At 38.4% G+C, this 19,070-nt stretch overlaps 1 protein-coding gene across 1 annotated transcript in view; it reads right to left on the bottom strand.

Annotated features, from left to right (window-relative positions):
- The window catches only part of LOC107191060 (carbonic anhydrase-related protein 10), a 113,522-nt gene that overhangs the window by 11,398 nt on the left and 83,054 nt on the right, over positions 1-19,070 (bottom strand). The window contains exons 5-6 of the mRNA XM_015580007.1: positions 16,867-16,962; positions 11,468-11,534 (exon numbers count right to left, since the gene is read on the bottom strand). Of these exons, the coding sequence (XP_015435493.1) occupies positions 11,468-11,534; positions 16,867-16,962 (163 nt within the window). The remainder of the gene's footprint in view (positions 1-11,467; positions 11,535-16,866; positions 16,963-19,070) is intronic.

Below are 19,070 nucleotides of genomic sequence, written 5' to 3'. Positions count from 1 at the left end.
AAGCAGGGGCTCTATATGTACTAATTTTGTATTTTTATTTTAATAAAAATAAACACTTGTGGTCGAACATATATCGAAACATATTGGAAATGTAGCAACGGTTCAAACAGCAATAATGTTTGTTTTTCAACCTGTGTGGATCGACCTTTAATGTTTTTGTGATTTGATTTTTTTTTGTCCTGGCGATTCTCAAGAGGATAGTGGCCGAAGAGCAACGCGTTTGCGTGAAACTTTGTTTTAAACTCGGAAAGACTGCGACCATCGCCACTCCAACTTTCTGAAAACGGCCTTTGGAAACGATCCGCCGGGTCGAATCACGTGTTCTGCATGGTTTAGCCGCTTCAACGAAGGGAGAACTTCAATCAAAGAAGATGAAAGACCGGATAGACATTCAAGTTCCAAGCCCAACGAAATGGAAAGCTTCCAGACGTGGAATAGTCGGTTGGCAATCGTGTGTAGTTACTTTAACCGATTATTTCCAAGGTGATCATTATAATGTAGCATAATTTTATGTAAATAAGAACTTTATGAAACGACTTAGGCTATTTCTTCATCAATCCTCATGTATGAGTTTGAATCTTTTCCTGTTTATAAATCTTGTCATTCAGAATGTCACTAAAAACCGTGGTACAAGCTACGTAAATACAAGTGATTCTTTTCTTTAATTTTAACAATTGGATAACACAATCCTGGATTTTAGGTTTCGTCGTCACGTGATCATTTAAAGCCATCAAAGAACCTAAGAAATGGAAACCTTAATTAATCTCTTAATAATATTTCAAAAACCTTCTTTTTCAACATTAATTTCCATAATTCGATAAACAACCTTGGATTTTAAGTTTCATCACAACGTAATCATTTAAAGTAACGAAAGAATCCAAGAAATGAAAACCTGGAGTAGTCTCGTAACACTTCAAGAACCTCTTCTTCCAATTTTAATTTTAGTTTCGTTCCCACGCAATCATTTAAAGCCATCGAAGAATCCAAAAAAATGGGAATTCAAATTAATCCGTAGGTAACATTTCAAGAACCGCCAGTTTTGCTTACGTGGCCATTCTCGCGTAAATCAGTGGATTTCAATTCATCGCACGCGGCCTGTATCCGCTCGTGAAAGGGCACGAGTAAGAAAGCGTACCGTGACCGAGACAAAAGCTCGCCATTAGTTAGGCGAAACAAAGTGGAAATACACGTTGTATGCATGCTGTGTACGCGGCATCTCTGACTCGCGTTCGAAGATAATAGAGCGTGGCCCTTTTCAGTGCAAAGTGGCCCGGAAAGACGGATTTTTCTGGTTTAGAGACATTTCGTCGAGCCGAATACCGCATCGTTGCTCGTGAAATCACGCTTCTGTTTTGTTTTTTTAACTTTGGAGTTGTTTTCGAATAGTTTACAACCATCAGATTGTTTTATTTAACCCTTAACCCGTCGAATGCAACGCGATATGCGGATTACAGTCGCTGACAAAAAATGTACGAATAAAAAAAAATCTAAACTCTATGTTAGATCAGTTTAGTAAAATAATAAATGTGTTATAGTGAGAAAAATGTAGTATATTTTGTTCGTATATATTGATAGACACGTGTGGGTGTATAAATACGAATTTTGTAGTCAAAGGGTTCACTATAAACGACTCGTCTCAGATTTGAATAATCCGACAGCGATTAATTCGTAACACGTTTAAACCCTTGGACCATTACTGTGTCATTTTGACCCGAGTTTTCAAGAACTTCGTCCAACTTAACAGCTTCCGATAACTAATTTAAATTAGTAATTGTTTCTATCAATTGAAATGATAAAGAAATCAGGAAAATATTTGTTCAAAAATTTAATTTAGAAGGAACGATATACGGGGAAGCCAACAGAAAAAGCGAATTCACAAGAAAAATTGTTCAAAAATGCGTTTGGCACTAGGCAGCAATAGTGAAATAAAAATGCAGGTCTCTGAGACGAGTTGTCTGTTAATTAAGGGTTAATACTTTGACACCTATATCTCCCATATATTGGCGTTCAGAATTGAAAGCAGAACATTGTGGTGCAATAGTAAATAAAGCAAATTTATCTGGGATCTAAGAGATCTTAGAAAATTGAAGCGATAGTTACCATAACAAATCGAATTTTCGATGTTGTGATTTTATTAAAAAATATTACTTTAACTTTGCTAGAAATTTTATTAGACGTTTGTCTCACAGTGAAGGCGTTAGACAGTTAAAAGAGAAGGAACAAACCTGAATTTGCACGAAATCAGGATATTATGCGAATGGTGTACTTGGATTTTCTAATTATGATGATTTAAATTTCTTTGTCATGATCTATATACTATAATTATGATCGACACTTATTGACACTCAGAGAGAAATTGTCACGAAATTGAGATTTGTTTTGTCAATATAACATTGGAAAATGCCTCAATAATCAAAGTGCGTTTAGAACGGATGAACGTCTCTTAAAATAGTTCTAGACAATCCAGTGAGACGTCAGTTACAGTTTTTTGAGATAATTGAGATTGAGTTGGATGTTATTTTCATAACAATTTTAAGATGCCCCGTACTATGATTGATAGAATAATTACAAGTGGTAGTTTATCAAAATTGAGACGGTATCGATAATCTGATCGATGTTATCCCAGAACTTTAAATACGTTAGTATGGCAACAAACATTAACGAAGCATTTATAGTATTCTAAATGAACGTTTAAGATAATAACATTTAAGATTCGGAGTACATAAATGTTACACTTGACATAAGAATAGAATTTCTTTAGTATCTGGGAAATTATTCACGATTACATCAATCTTGGAAGTGCTATCTTCAAGAAAAATCGCAAGGCAATTCCAGGGATTTCTGAAATGAATGTTTTCCAACGTTTTACAGAACAAAAGTTACTATAAACGTCTCAACATTATGTCGGAGCAGATTCACGTCGCACGCGAATGAAGCGCGAAGCTATAAAGAATTTTATATTTGCTTCCCAGCGACGACAAGTAATGCGTCGTATTTTTCATTTCACTTTGGAAAATGTCCCGCATAGACACGCGGCTGTATTCATGTTTCAAGTCCTGTCTGCCTACCTTATTTCGTCTCGGTATATTTTATTGTTCCTATATATTACCAGGCCGTTTACGATGAAAGATAACGCAGGATTCTGGCCAACTTTCTCGGGAACACCGTAGGAACAGTCGCGAAATCCGTCCGCCATTTTTTTATACCGCCGTCGACTTCATTGTATCAGTCAAATGAACCTATAACTTGTTATAACGTCATCGTTAGCATAATAGGCACTTGCCACCCCCTGGATGGAAAAAAGTGACTTTTGCCCTATCCTACAAGAAAAAAAATTGGATTCCTCCCCCCCTCCATTCCCAGAGTTACAACATTTTTGCGTAATATTTAATATTGCAGTATAATTTGACTTTAAAAACAAAATAAAGTGTGTCTGGTTACAAACAGCCTTTTTCACTGTAGCAGTCGAACCATATTCACTGATTATATATCTTAACAGAAAGCAGAGTTTAATATATTTTAATGAAATTTCAATTCGAGCAAATAGTCTCTTTAGTTTTGACTATAACAACACTTAATTGAATTCTTCTTTTTAGCAATTAATTTTCATATTTCATAAGTGAAGGTCACAAATATTAATGAACAGGTTGCATCCTTTACAGATTTGCAACACGGTTATATAAGTACGTAAAACCCAACAAAATAACAACTGAAATATATTCTAATATAATTTTCATTTCACCATCCACAGAATTCTTGAGAAGAATCAAATATCTTATCTAGTAGCTTACTTCGTAATTTAACACACAAAAATTCTAATTCTCCTTCACTATGTAATCCAATTAATTGTAAGTTGAAAATGACGTACCATCGAAACTATCGTTTTTGTCATATAAACCATATTTGCTTAAAAGCAAGAAATAAATAAAACAAAACAAATTCTACCTCACAATGTTTGATTGCAAACAAATATTTATTATTCCCCTCAAGGATTTCATTCGATTCAAAATAGACTAGAAATCTCATTAAAACTCTATCGAAGTTAACAGTTCAGTATACATACGAAACAAATGAATATTTAATTTTGATTCGCATTATTCCGGCAGAGTTAACTAACGAATGGATTTTCGTGTCTCTCGAATAGCGAGAAATTGCAGGCACAACGACCGTCCACGAAATTGAACGTCAATTTCCATCCATCGTCGTTACGGCGAAGCGTTCCCGGGCTTATTGAAAAGATTCGTCGTTCATAGCGGTTAATAACTGTTTCAACGAGCCAATCGAAATAAAACGCGCTCGTGGCCACCGTCCGAGCGCATTTCGCCCCGTCGAATCGGCCGGGGAGGGATTTATCGTATGGCATACGCGTGTCGTTGACCGTGTGCAACGTTTGAATTAAACCTGATTCATAAATATTAACACTCGGTGTTTACATTGCGGTCTCGCGATACACCGGGGGACGCTTATATTTGATCCACGGGTGCACGGTGTTGTATCGTGTGCACACGCGACGTAATCTCTCGGCAATAATGTAAACTGCATACAGGGTGTCTCAAAATAGATGTAAGTCCTTGAAAGGGATGATTTCTGGGGTGATTTGGAACAACTTTGTCCTTAGTGAAAAACTTCTCCGAGGCTTTGTTGACGAGATATTAACCTCCTGCTTAGATTGGACTAAATTGTTATCGACTAATCTAGAAGACTAATCGAGACACTGGAATAAAACAGGAAAGTAATTAAGTTTATGTGAAAAAATCTATTGAATCACGTAATATTACACGAGAATGTTCGTCTGGTCAGTGTAATTAAACTTTTGAACGTCTGAGTACAAAGCAATGGCGGCTGGCTTGGAAACAATAGTATTTAATTCTGTTTTCATTTCATCTAGTGGTGTTAATTAAATTCTCCTGCGTTGATTTCATCCGCGAACGCAAGAAAAGAGTCGCGAAAGGAAACGCGAGGATTTATGGGAGTTATTATCTGACTTGTGATTCTTAAGAAAGTATACTGAGAAACGAAAATTCGATGTATAAATTGCTCAGTGTTTGAAAAAATTTGTAATATTGTTTATTACCTACATTAATTAAATTAAGTCTGTTGGTATATAAAGTATATGCATATATCAGTATTTTCAAGGATTCGTAACTGCAAAATTTTACTGTAGGTTCCTCGTTGATACAAACAGACAATTAATGTTTTAAATAATATTCTTCCAGGGTTTTGTTAACTTTTCCTTTAGACTTTTACAATACGAAAAATACTATTTTCGATTATTTCCTTGTTAATCAAGGAATCGTTTCATATTTATGTCACTAAATTTTTTATCGAATAATTAAAGCTGGGAATAAATCTACATACTGGAACAAATAACTTTGAATAAAATGAATACTGGCATCAGAAAGGTAATCCGAACAACACCAATAAATATCTTCTGCAATTTTCTTTCGATTCCACAACTACCCTAATTTACTCTTCGATATAATTCATACTCTTCGATAATTTCGATAAATCACCCAATTCAATTCAATTATACAATTCGATGTATACTCTTCGATAGACCACCCTACACAATATTTACAACCCAGAAGCTCACGAATTTCTCACCCGTCTCCAGAACCGTTCCCAAAATGGCGTCGCGTCTTTCAGAATCACGGTCGAAGCCGTGGCTCGTTACATCCCCAAAACCGGAAGTGGCGCGATACAGTCTTGCGTCCGTGAAATTTCGCAAATAAATGCCCTGGAAACTTTTCGACGGGGGCCATTGTACTCGTCAGAGCCCGTGCACGAATACATCGTATGTCTACACGACAATGGAATACTTAGATCTCCCCTCCACCACCACCGGTCCATCCCACGCGTTGTTCTCCATTGTCTCATGATTTATGCGCCGTGGTTGCGGTGTCAACAGGGTATTGATTAAAATACACACCTACATAATACACAGAGAGATCACGGGCTTATGTTCGTGGATTTTGTGTGGAGAACTATGGATGATTTCGTTGTCCCTTGTAAATCGAATTTGTTGTCCTTGTAATGTTTTCCTAATCGAAATGTCCTTGTAATCGATGATTTTGTTGCCCCTGTCTGTTGATCGTGTTTCTCGAGATAAAAAGATATGCAGCCGTCGCGAATCGTTTAAAATTGCAACTGTATACTCCCAGGGTTTGATTGTATCTGCACAAATTCAGTTCACGCTGTACAGTAGACTCGCGATAACTGCCTGCTGGATAAATCCCGTTAGAAACGTTCCCTTCTTCACATGCATTACTTATGGAGGCGCGCATTTTTTTGTCGCATTCTATAGCGAATAAAGTTGGGATCACACGTGCGTTTTGCATAACGTCTGTTGATCGAGCTCCGGAGATCACGTATGATAATTACCCGTTCCCAGAACTTCCCTTCTTTAAGAACGTAGGAAATACAATATCGAGATCTCAGCTGCATTTCGGGATTTTTAAGAAAACGTGAATTACTTTATAAACAAGTAAGAAATATAAAAATAAATGGAATGAATAAACATAGTCATTTCATAATAATAATATATTTTTTATCTGTTTAGAAAGTAATTCACATTTTTTTTAAAAATCCCGAAATTCCTAGAATTCGTTATATCAAATCTCAGGATTATTGGAATCCAAAAAACAGCCGGGATCACTGGATACCAAAATTGTATTCTCTACTAGAATCCCAAAAGCGGGTAATTATCGCGAGTCTACTCTAGTAGCAGAGTTCTTCAGCCTAGCGTAGCCAAGTCGCGATATCCAATCACAGAAATGTTTCCTCTTGATGTCTCTTCGATTCACTTCAACCTCACGTTTCTTGTCAGACACACAGAGACATGGTTTGCAGACCAAAAAATCGGGCGCAAACGTGTTAACACGAAGGACAGAGACCGGGCACTTTGAACGACGAACCCTCAGGGAGTATCGACACATCTAGGCTCCCGCGCTCCGATTCTTTCCACGCGTTCAACCACCCCCTTTGGTGTGCTCCACTGTTTTCCCTGGGAATTCCTCGGACGTGTTTACGGCCATCTCGCCGGTGTTATGATTTCTCCCTGTTTTTGTTCCACGTCCGACGAGCAGAATCTCGGCTGAAATCCTGGTGCAGATTGCCGTCCACTTTAACCGGGGGATGATGCTGCTGGATATTCCCTGTATCCGCGAGGATCCCAGGGAACTTTGATCAATATTTCATTGTTTATGGGCGGATCGGTCCGAGAGAATCTCTTCGTTCACGATTTTCGAACATTTCTTGGGTGGTATGTGTTCTCTGGCACCGAGTGATTCTCCTTTTAAAGTGTGTTCTATTGGCTTCAAAAGCTTGCTTGTTTCTTGTGTTAAGGTTCGACGGGGGCTTACGGAGGTGTTTATTCTAGTTTGAATTTGGTACAGGTAAATACTGCGTGTCGCGGTGGTTAGGAACCTGAAAATTGTGCTATACGAATGTAAGGACTAGTATGTCCATATTTGGTGTTCCAAGGTATTGTATGTCTACTATAAAATATTTAACAAATTCATTAAATTTCATTAACCCTCACTTGATAAGTTCTATTTTATTTTTTACCATTTATATTTATGTAACATAGTCTATCTCATACTTTATGTAGACGGCAATTTTTTCCAGGTCATATAAAAAATCCACTGAAATTATTAGGTTATTCTATTAGAGTTTTAGCTATTTTCCATCAATGTAATTTAAACGTTACCGAACCTATTAAATAGCAATCGGTCAATAATGAGTTAAGTAATAGTACCTACCCTCAAAAAGAAGCCTGCCATAATACCGAAACCTCCAAAAGCACATGTCACTATTCAATCCCTGCCTACAAAATCGTCCTTTCACTCCCCACAAAACCCCCGGACACCGTGTGCGCATTAAAAACTTAATCGCCACGTTCCATTCTCTTTTCATTCATCCAACCCTCGGTATCCAACAATATCGAGTCCCAGTGACGAGATAAACTCGCCCTTCCGAGAAACCTGGCACGGATATTCGCTGCGGCGAAGTGACTCGTTACCTTAAGAGAGTCATTTTCCCTGTCCCACCCTCCTCCAGCCGCTTCTTTTTTCCACCCTCGACTTTTCACCCTCTCGAGTCAGCGAGTCGTGCCTTCTTCGTCGTCCCCCACCTCGTCACCACCCCTTCCACCTCTCCCTGTAGCCGAGGGAGCACACTCCCTTTTCCTGGCACCATTTTATTTATTATCCGGGGTTATCCCAGCGACAGACTTTGCGGGCACAACTTTCCACCGGAGCTCGCTGAAGCGGCCCACACGGTATTTGGTGCGTGAACCGCGTATTCATCGCGACACGCTACTACCAACCCCCACCAACTCTCTTCCTCCCTCTATCTCTGTCTATATTTCGTTCATCCAGGTGGTTGTCTTCCTTCTTCATCGCCACGGACGTTTCCGCAAACAGCCCCCTTTCCCCTTCCCCTAACTCCTCCACGCAGGTCTGCTAAGGCCTTTTGATGGTCCACTAATTGCGGTCGTGTCTTTCAGCCCATGGACACGCGACGCTGAATCACGATTCACCCCCTGGATTTTTCAGTTTCGACGAATTACGGGAGAATTAGTGTCGGCCAGCGGTGTATCCTCTATTCAAGAACCCGCGTTATGCCGGGACGATCTACCTGAATGGATCACGCGGAGCCGACTGTGAAAACGACCAATTTTCGACCCGCGTGTTCCAAGCTTCTGGTTGGGAGACGCCGTTGGCGAATGCCAACGCGACGCTTTAGTTGCGAAGCTCTGGTTTCGGGATAGTCAGATGGGATTTTGTTAATGATTTCGAGGTGATCCGATGGTGGAATCCCGTTCGTAGGATTTTTTGGGGCTGGGAATGAGATTTTGGTTGGCGGGATGTAGAATCGTTTGAATTTGTGCTCGGTATGAATTTTGAGATAGAGGTAACGTGGTGGCTGGGTTACTGGAAATTGTTGTGTTATACGAAACTAGGAATTAATATGTAGTATGTGTATATACAAAATATAGAAATAACAAAATTAGATTTTAATAGATGAAAAGAACTTTCCTAAACGTTTTTCAAATGAAAAGGTTTATTGAAATCTACTAGAGAGTGGTTTGGTGGAGATCATTCATCTTGGGTGTTACGAGAAGTCAATGATCCAAAACACCGGAGTCGGATGTGAACTTCGTGGAAAATGGAAAATGGTATCCAAGCACTAAACTGGCCTTTACAATCATCAGACGTTAATCCGATTGAAAATGTCTGGAGCATCATCAAGCTTAAGCTCCATGGAAGGCCTATACTTACATTCAATTTAAAACAACTATACCTCCAAATTAAACAAATATAGTGGACATTGCCTGAGGGGTACGCGGAAAACTTGACAAAAGCATAGAGGCTAAACTTGAAAATTAAGGGGATTATGCATTATATTAGGTAATTGCGATCTAATGTTTCAGATATACTGTAAGCCTGTTTTTGAATTTTTTTAAAGTATCAATTATTTTTTCAAAATATCGTTCTAATGCTCTTGTGAAACAAACTGTATTAATTTTTCATTAGCGTCATACGAGGACATTATCCTAATTTTCAATTCGCGTTATACGGGGTACTATTGTAATGCATTCTTGCTGTTTGTGTATCGTTCATCTTGCTGAAATAGATTCATTAGAAAAAAAGGAACCTCGACCGTGCTAATACCTTTTTTCTATTTATGTAGCTGTACATGACGTGTTAAAGGAATGAAAACGTGATTAAGGACCCTGCGTCATGGTTAATCGTGCCATTATGCGCTCTAGATTTTCCATTAGGCTTCCACGGTTCCCTGACCATATTCAAGGAAAATTAATTACTCATCGGAAAATTACGTCTGGATTTGTGCTCGCCTTTATATCTTCGAATACCCTCGCACTCTCTGGCTACAATTTTAGTTCTCCATTTTAGCCAAGGGTGTAAAACATCGTCGCAATTCGTTTCTCGTTAACCCAGTCGTGGATCGAGATTCCTAATCGCGCAGAGAAATTCACCCTCGGAATCAAGCACACAATGGACGGACGGACACGGCCATCGGTGACTCAGAATCCGTAAATAGGGCTCGCGAAACCAACGGAAGATAAATCGTAATCATTATAGACGGTGGTCGCGGTGCGAACGAAACTATTAATATCCCATAGGCGAACGCAGACGTTAACGGGTATCGAGTTGAAAGCCTATAACGCACGAGAGATATTCTGAGGCAGCGTTAATGCGCAAATGTGTATTGATAGTCCACGGTGGCGGAAGGCGGCGAAAGGATTACACGCATTAAACGCGAAATTACGGTCGATTATGAACCGCCGAAACACGCGAATCAAATATGTCGATGGGTATTTTTCTGCGCCTTCTCGCGATTCTGAAAAATCCAAATTTTTCTCAGTAAAACTTTCGAAACAACGAACTGTACTTTTTTTTTTTTTAATTTAGTCGAGAAAAAAACCTTTAGACGCACTTTTGCTTGATTGCTAGATTTTTTTTTATAACGTGACGTTTGTTATATCTATGTAATTTGTTTGGAATAATGATAATATAACTTTTCAAGTGAATCAATCCTATGGAATCGAGAGGCGACTCTCAGTCATAGGAATAGGAATTATATAGGAAAATAATATTCTCAGGCATATAATTTAAATAATTGAATGTAGCCACTCGAGTAGCGAGAGTACTTACAATTTATAGGTCTATGTAAAAAAATTACATTTCGAGTTCCTTATGGGACAAAAGGTTCAAGTTGTCAATTCTCCATAGCTATGGCAGTATTAAGTGCAAAAGCTTAATATGCATCTTATTGATAAGCACTAAAATCTCATAGCCAAATTAAGAAGCTACTCTGTCCAGCAATATGTTAACATGCGTCTTTCACTTCCCTTTCCGTTACTTTATACGTGTAGTTGAACCGATGATCGTAGCAGGGTTACAAAAACCAAATATAAACATACATAAACATACATAAACATACATAAACATACATAAACATACATAAACATATATAAACATATATATAAATACACACAAATACACATAAGTACACATAAACACACATAACGTACATTATGTAAACATACATAAACATACATAAACATCCACAGTTTACGTATAATAATTTTCAAAAATAGAGAAAAAATAACGTAACAAAAGATTACCATTTTCTTAGATTTCCTTCAATTCGTAAACACGCTATCTATCTCACCCCACCAAGCTTTCCCAAAATGCTTCTACGAACACGTCAAAATTGACGAACCGATATCTGAAGCAAAACTACAAAACACCAAATATAAACCTACATAAACACGCAAAGTCTACTTACAATAATTTACAAAAGCACAGAAAAATCACGTAATACAAGATATCCATTTTCTTAGATTTCCTTTGAATTCGTGAACATGCAATTTACTTTACCGCAACAAGCTTTTCCAAAGTGCTTCTACAAACCACATGAATCGTTATCTGTAACTCACCACGATAAATAACTTGATTCAGCACGCTGGTTATGATCTGCAGCTCGGGGTTCAGCGTCTGTCCCAGCTGGAACAAACGGAACAGACTTCTTTGAGCACTGAGACACAGTAGCCGGGGTCCGCGAGTAAAGACCCAGTGTGGCATCCCCCCCCCCCTTCCCCCTATCTTCATTCTATACCCAGTAATACGTTTTCCATCGATTTCCCATGAAAAGGGGGGTTGTTCGTCGTTGCTAAGTGCACCGCATAAAGAGGTGAAGGCGAAGAGTCGTTTCGAAACTTCTAACACTGGCCGCCATTAAAGGTAACCGTAAAAGCCCAGGCTAAACCGGCCGGCAACTCTAAAGTAACGATAAATAATAAAAGCTCATCTGGCTATCGCGGTGGATCAAGAGTTTCCTCGTTTCCGTGATGGAACGGGCTTGTAGCTGATCGTACGCACCCTTCTTAAACCACGTTCGACTCCGTCTCTTCTTCATCCCCGTCTTCGCCATCATCCCTTTATTCGTTTCACCCTCCATCCCTCTCCCCTCCTGTTCTCCTGTGTTTTGAGTTAAGAGCCTTGTTCGAGAAACTCTGAACCCTTCTTTACGGGGGTAGCATTGTTGTTTGATGCTCATGAACTGGAGGGTTATCTTATGGACTTTTTGGTACTTAACTCGTCGGAGATCGGAGTTTCAGATGTGTTCTTGAATGCAATTTGACAATGAAGGATTCTTTGAATATTAGATGCCATAGAAATGGTTTAAACGCCTATTTGAGTTTTAGGATCTGCACTATAATTTAATATAAGTGACTGATATTAATGACATATGATGCAATTCTAAAATTTATATCCACATTCGGGACATCAAATCTGACTCAGCTGTAAAATTGGTTTCCGCATTTCAGAAATTAAATTTTTCTACGTGATTCTCGTTATGTTAGGTATTTTTCCTTTTTTTTATTGTGGTGCTATTGTGTGAATACACACAGCTAAAAATGAAACACAGTTGCATGTCCTTTCGATATTTGTTGAATACGATTCCATTGATTTCTGTTTTATTGGAATTTTAAAAACCGTGACGAATCAAAATTCAAAGAAGAAAAAAATGAGGGAATGACGTTGCGAAGCTTGTCTCGAAGTTATTTTATCAAAAATAAATAGGACTTTGTGTAATATCGTATCTGACAGGCGGTTGAACATTAAAGAAGTGAAACGGATGTAAATATCAGGGAGTATACTGGAATTGTTTCACGGCAGACAAAGTAAACGCGCCTCGCATTATTATATTTCAAACACGTGAACTTTTTAACCAATAACCAAATTTTCAATTTACGTTAAAAATTCCGGATCGATACATGCATTGCAATTTTATGCCCACGCCATCGTAATTTAATTTATTCCGAACTTCTTGTTAGACACAATTTGATCAAGAACTATAGGAAACTATGCGCCTCTGCTATCCTCCGCTAACAGGACTTATGAAAACGCTCCCTCTTGGAAGTTAATTCAAACTTAATCTTATGAACCAACAATATACTTGCAACAGAGTGCCTGCTGCGTAACTGACTAATTCCGGGAGTAAATGTTACAGTAAATATGTAGAAAATTTGCTCGAAATAAGCTGCAGGCCTTAATTCATTTTGCAACGTTAGGACAGCTATTCCTTGAAATATTCAATTTACTTTCCTGAGTACCTTCGTTATTTACATGCAGTTTTCATGATTCTTCTTATCTGAACTATACGCTATATTGCTGCGATTAATAAACATTTGTTGAACCATTGAAAGAATAATGAGAAACATCCACTTTTCATAATGGATATTATGAAATTCAAAATATTCTGACACGGTTTTTTAACCAGTTCCAAACAGACTGCCAATACTATAAGAATATGTTTCATGTTTAACTTTTATAGCCTCATTCCAGAAATAACTCATGATTTCCAAGAACAGTCAGGGAAGAATTTATTAGCATTTGGAAGTACTGTAACTTTATAGTCATACGAACGGTAATGTGGTAATGTAGTAATGTAGTAATGTAATAACATAGCAATGTAGTAATGCAGCTATGCAGCTATATAAAAATCTAGCTATGCAGCAACGTAGCATTGTAGCTTTGCATCAAAGTAGCAATGTAGCAATGTAGCTATGGAGTAATACAGGAATGTAGCAATGTCGAAATATAGCAACGTACCAATGTAGCAATGCCATATTACACTAATACTATAGCACAATAGTATAGCAATACAATGTAGTAATAAGGTACGGTATTAATGTTGCAAAATTTACAGTTGATAATTACTTTATAATTTCTTCAAAGCAATTTTGAAAAGTGTTCAAAGTACGTTCAATTTCACAGTCTTCCCTAAATATACAACAAGTTAGTAAACCTACATCAGAAAAGTACATGCCTCTTTCAATTTTAATTTCTTTCAAAACAACCAATTGTCCAGTGACTTACGGAGCAGGAGTGTATTTATTCGCGACAACTCGGACCGGAGCATAGCCATCAACTGGTACCAAACGAATCGTTAAAATCCGCCCTAAAGGAGCCAGGTCGCAAATAACAACTATTACGAGGCCTTTCTCCCCTCCAACGAAGACTATCCGGCGGTCGAGTGAAAATAACCGGGGAGCTCATTTAGGTCCTAGATTGTTCGAGGCGGTGACAGCGAGCACAGCTACCAACTCATTTGGATCTCATCCCTCAGACATTCCCCGGGGTATAATCCGTTTGAATTACACCCGTCAACGTGGACCCTCCACCCCGATACACTTTCGCGAGTCCTCTAGCATCTCCTCGTGTTCCGTGCGCCAGGAGAGATCGAGCACCTGTTAAGGGGTCTTCTCAGAACAGGAGTCCGCTTGGGGATCATCCAGAGGTGGGGCGGTTTCTTTGTTCGCGCTTTTACGCGGTTCTAGTCGCGCATTCGTTAATTTATCGCAACGCCACGCCTCCCTCGACGGTCCTGGTTTCGTTGGATAGTTTACCGAGGCCACGCGGGGGGGGGGGGTTCGTTTGTTAATTTATTCCAGCCACGGAGTCCCGTTAATTAATTCGGTTCGACGCTGGGAGTTTGTCTCGTTGTCTCGACGACTCGTTCGCGGCTGGGTAATCGATTGTTAGTCGAATTGGGCACACTATTGACAGGGTTATTTTTGTTTTTGTCGGATGATTTTTGTTTTGAAATTATGATGATATGGTGAAGTTGGAGAATTTTTTATGTTGTTGAAGGTATAGTTGGGGAATTTAGGTTGTTGTTGAGGGTATATGTGGGGAATTTAGGTTGTTGTTAAGGGTATAGTTGGGGAATTTAGGTTGTTGTTGAGAGTATAGGGGGAAGTGACTGGTGTGTTAACCCTTTAGTATCGAGGGACCATTTTTGGGATGCAGTGTACAAGGTGAGTCTATGAGACTCCTGAATTTTAGATTCGTCTGTACACAAATATACGAGATTCTTGACAATTTTGTTAATGATTTATTTTAGTCAGATGTTTTCCTAATGAATGAGATAGATTTAAGTTAAATTGATGAAAGTACAGAAAACAGGAGAATAGGAAAGGACTAATAGAGGGTTAATGAGTTTGTGATAGTCCGTAAAATTTAGTATGTATTTCTGTTCATGTGATTAGTATAAATAACGTAAGACGTTAGAAAACGAGAAAGAATATTATTAGTCATTGGAATGTGATTGTTTGACAACGAATAGTGAATCAGGGAATTATCCATTGGCATATTTAAATATAGGATTCACTTAAAGCCATTACTATCTTATTCTTTGCATCCTTCACCATTCTATTTTCAGGTGTCAGTTCGACATAGTAAATTGATTCTTGACAACTTTTATTCGATATCTTGAGAATGCGCAAAGAATTAACAAAATTAAATAGTAAAGGATACAATGAACATTATTTTGAATAAATATTCACTAGAATCTTCCCCAACAAAAAATAAAACGTGACTCACTAATTCATTATCGTTAATATTTACAAGTATACTTTAAATAAATACAACTGGAAAGTAAAAAAAATTATTTTATCTCCTCTTAATAAATCCATCTTTGAAGAGTATAACACATTATTATCTCTCAATACTAAAGAATGTTAATTTTCAAATAATAATTATAATTAAAAAAGAACTAGCGTAGTTTCTCGTATAACAATTCCCCAGCCATAATAATAAGAAACTGTACTTTTGTAGGCTGAAAGTATTTTCGTCGAAGAAGCGTCTCGACGCGATCGTTTCCAAATCATTAACCAAAATCCGCAGCTCGGGAACCGCGAAATTAACGACGCGAGACAAACGAGACGCGAGGAAAAACCGCGCGCGAAAAAGCGTCCTCGTCACGGGACAGAGATTTCGCCTTCATAAAACATGCAATAGGTTTTGCGACGGTGCACGGTGTTTACTTTCGGAATAAATTTCGCAAGTTCCCGAACGTAGCGTTCCGTCCGGCGTCTTCCGGTTCCCCTCTCCTTGTCACGGTCTTTAGCGATGGGAAACCGTTAAAACGCGCGACTGTCAAAGAAAAGGAGTGCAAAAAGTAGGTGGAAAAAGATAAGCATTAAGGAGGCGAATTCCGGTAGTCGATTGAAGACTCTCTGCGTAGAAATTTCGAGGTATTTTCTTTAGATGTCTGGGTGAACAGTAGAAAATAAAATGTTTTTTCTTAAATACGCATCAATAACACTGGATTTTTTTTTAAATAAATTAGTAATCCAAAATAATCCAGATCCATATCTGGACCTCTGAGACAAAATCTAACTCCCCTCCAAATAACCCTTTGCACTCTGAGCAATTTTTAATATAACCTACCAGAAACTCCGCGTCATTTTTACTATGAGCAACCAGCTACCCCAGGACTATTTAATTTTAACACATAATTATACATGCAATGTAACAGTAGAGGCCCCCATGGCAAAGTGAATATATAATTATATAAAAATACAAAGTTGCTTCTACATAGATTTATTACCGCAGCGGCGACATCGGAGTGCAAAGGGTTAACACGTCAAACGAGGAGTCAAATTTGCTTAACCTTCCATTCGGGCAAATACATGTAGCCAGAAATTGTCCGAAGAAAGTCATAACTTTTAATAATACTCCTAAATGTTCTAAACAATAAAGTTTCTGAGCACTTCCAACAATTTCACAGCAATTTATCTAACTGTCCTAATACCAAACCACAGAACTGTGTATCATTCAATAACACCAAAATGTTCCCCGAAAATAAACTTTTCACTATCCTTCCTCGGCTCCGCCAATTTCCCGCCGTACCAAAGTATTACGGCGGAGCCACGGGCGTTCGAGCTGGGAACGTACAATCGTAACAACTCAAAGGGCTCGAAAATACCCACCCCCCCCCCTTCACAGGAAAATACTTCACAGGTGGAAAGCAATTTCGTCGGCTTACCTGGACCATTAACGAGATCGCGACCAGGCCCTGACTCTTGTGCTGCGCCTCGCTCATGTTGTGATACAATTCCGCGTTGAAGCCGTACACTTGTATCTGGAACAGAATATCAGACGGCCGGAATTATTTCCACGTGTAATCGCGTCGTCCGTACACGCCGTTGCTCGTATTTTCCACTGCCCCGTAATTACGTCGACAAATTTCGTCTTCGCACGAACGAATTCCAGTTATCGTGCTGAAGGGACTTTGGAGGGGCGGAAGAACGGAAAAAAGAGGGTTTCGAGGGTGCGAAATGGGGGGCACGCTTTGTGCCCCGACAATATATAATGCCCCATGGATCGTCTTCCCGAAATTGTGGCTCCCCCGCCGGTTCGTTTCGTGCGTGTTGCCGCTTTCGAATGAATTAATCGTCGACAGATTTCAAAAGGGGGCTGGCTCAATGGCGTTGCTGTAGATCATCCCGGCTAATTCTTGGGGCTGACGGACGGTAGGTGTCGTGCACACGCTTGCGCGAACCGTTTCTCGATTGGGGAAGGAGAGGTTTAATTTCGTGGAATTTCAATTTTCACGTACAAGGGAGTACACAAAAGTTAATGAAAAGTAACATTCTCGGGGTTTTATTTTCCGTTTGCGGAGATGAGGTTCCGATAGTGGATTTACGAGGAGAGGATCTAACCTTAGATCGCTGATTTCAACACTTGAAGGCTTGAAGTTATGTTATTGTTATTTTTTTACATACTTGAAACCTGTTGAAGTATGATTTTTTTTTTCATTTTTGTACTTTTTATTCAAATAACTAAATACTATATCACTGAGTGCTAGCATTATTTTATAGCATCTCGGAGGACTTCCAGAAAGTAGTAAATACTTTTACTTAAAAACTCCTAGCCCGGTTCTAAGCACATTGGTTAATGGCAGCATTTTATTGTAACATAAATGGTATTGCAAAGTATCCTCAGGACATAAAAGGTTGATGAAATTTTTAGGATATATAATAGACTTCTTTATCTTTAGAAATCATCTCCTATATAGGGTTAATTATTCTAAAGTTTTTGAGTTATTATAATTCTAATGTTTTTCGAGTGTCTTTGTTCGCAGATGTAACAAGTCGAGGAAACATTTATGGTTTCTGTACTGTGACGATTAGTGTTACGGCCAAGGGAAGTGGGGTGCAATACATCCAAAAATCTTTGGAAGATTCTGGACTGTGGGATGTGGGGAAAAAATAGGTAATTTCTATTGTGGACATCCGGATGTACAGATGCACACGTGGCCTGCATACTTCAAGGATTGCATAACGATTTCCTAATTGCTAAAGGCTCATTCATCACGATGATTTTCGTGTGTCTCGAATTTGTATTAATGTTCCTGGTATACGAATCATAAACCCATCATGTGGAAGTTCATTATTTGTCTAAAGAGTTTCGAATAACGAATAGAAGAAAAAGTACTTTGGAATATTTACTCGATTAGACGTGGAAATTCCAATTTGTATAATAAAATACAACTTTTTCTTGAATGAGTGGGCTAAACTTGGCAAACAATTATTTAATCTCATTAACTATTGAACCTTCATCCGGATAGAAGAGCCCCTGAAGCTCTTTCAGTATTTCATAACGAACCATATAGTAATATATAGGTACAAATAATTATATAATAAATAATTAAAAATTTAATGTTACTACTTTAGTAAACAAATAAACAGAATCAAAAGAAGCAAAACATTTTAGAATTATTAATTTCAGTTATTTTATACTGAGAACCCCTGTGACTTTTCTCCACTTTGTTTTAATGAAAGTTAAATGTCAGGATGACATTTTTAGGTACCGTTGCTTTTCACTGGGTATTATTCGAATAGAATTGTGACCAACTGTGTTCTCTATACGACACTACGTTTGGAGGAAGATATGTGACAGTTCATGAGTTTGCCTGTATATTCGTTCGCGATACTGTTATTCAATCGATAACGATGGAAATTCTTGAAGACGTTCCATCCAGCGTTACTTTTTTCTTCGACATACCGCGATCCTTTATTAAGAACTTTGTTTCGAGAAAACGAAGACGTTTCCTTCTGTCTTGTATTTATACAGCGAGTATCGGATCAATAAGCATTCTTCTTCGCATACTGCGAGCCATGTTTTTTTCTCGTAAAATGAAGGGTTTAATGCTCTCGATTTTCTTCTTGGCGAATTTCTTTGCCCGGG

The sequence above is a fragment of the Dufourea novaeangliae genome, unplaced genomic scaffold (genome assembly GCF_001272555.1).
Source record: "Dufourea novaeangliae isolate 0120121106 unplaced genomic scaffold, ASM127255v1 scaffold221, whole genome shotgun sequence".
NCBI classification, from domain to species: Eukaryota; Metazoa; Arthropoda; class Insecta; order Hymenoptera; family Halictidae; genus Dufourea; species Dufourea novaeangliae.
Note: the sequence above shows the minus strand (reverse complement) of the source record. Positions and strands in the feature narration are given on the sequence as shown.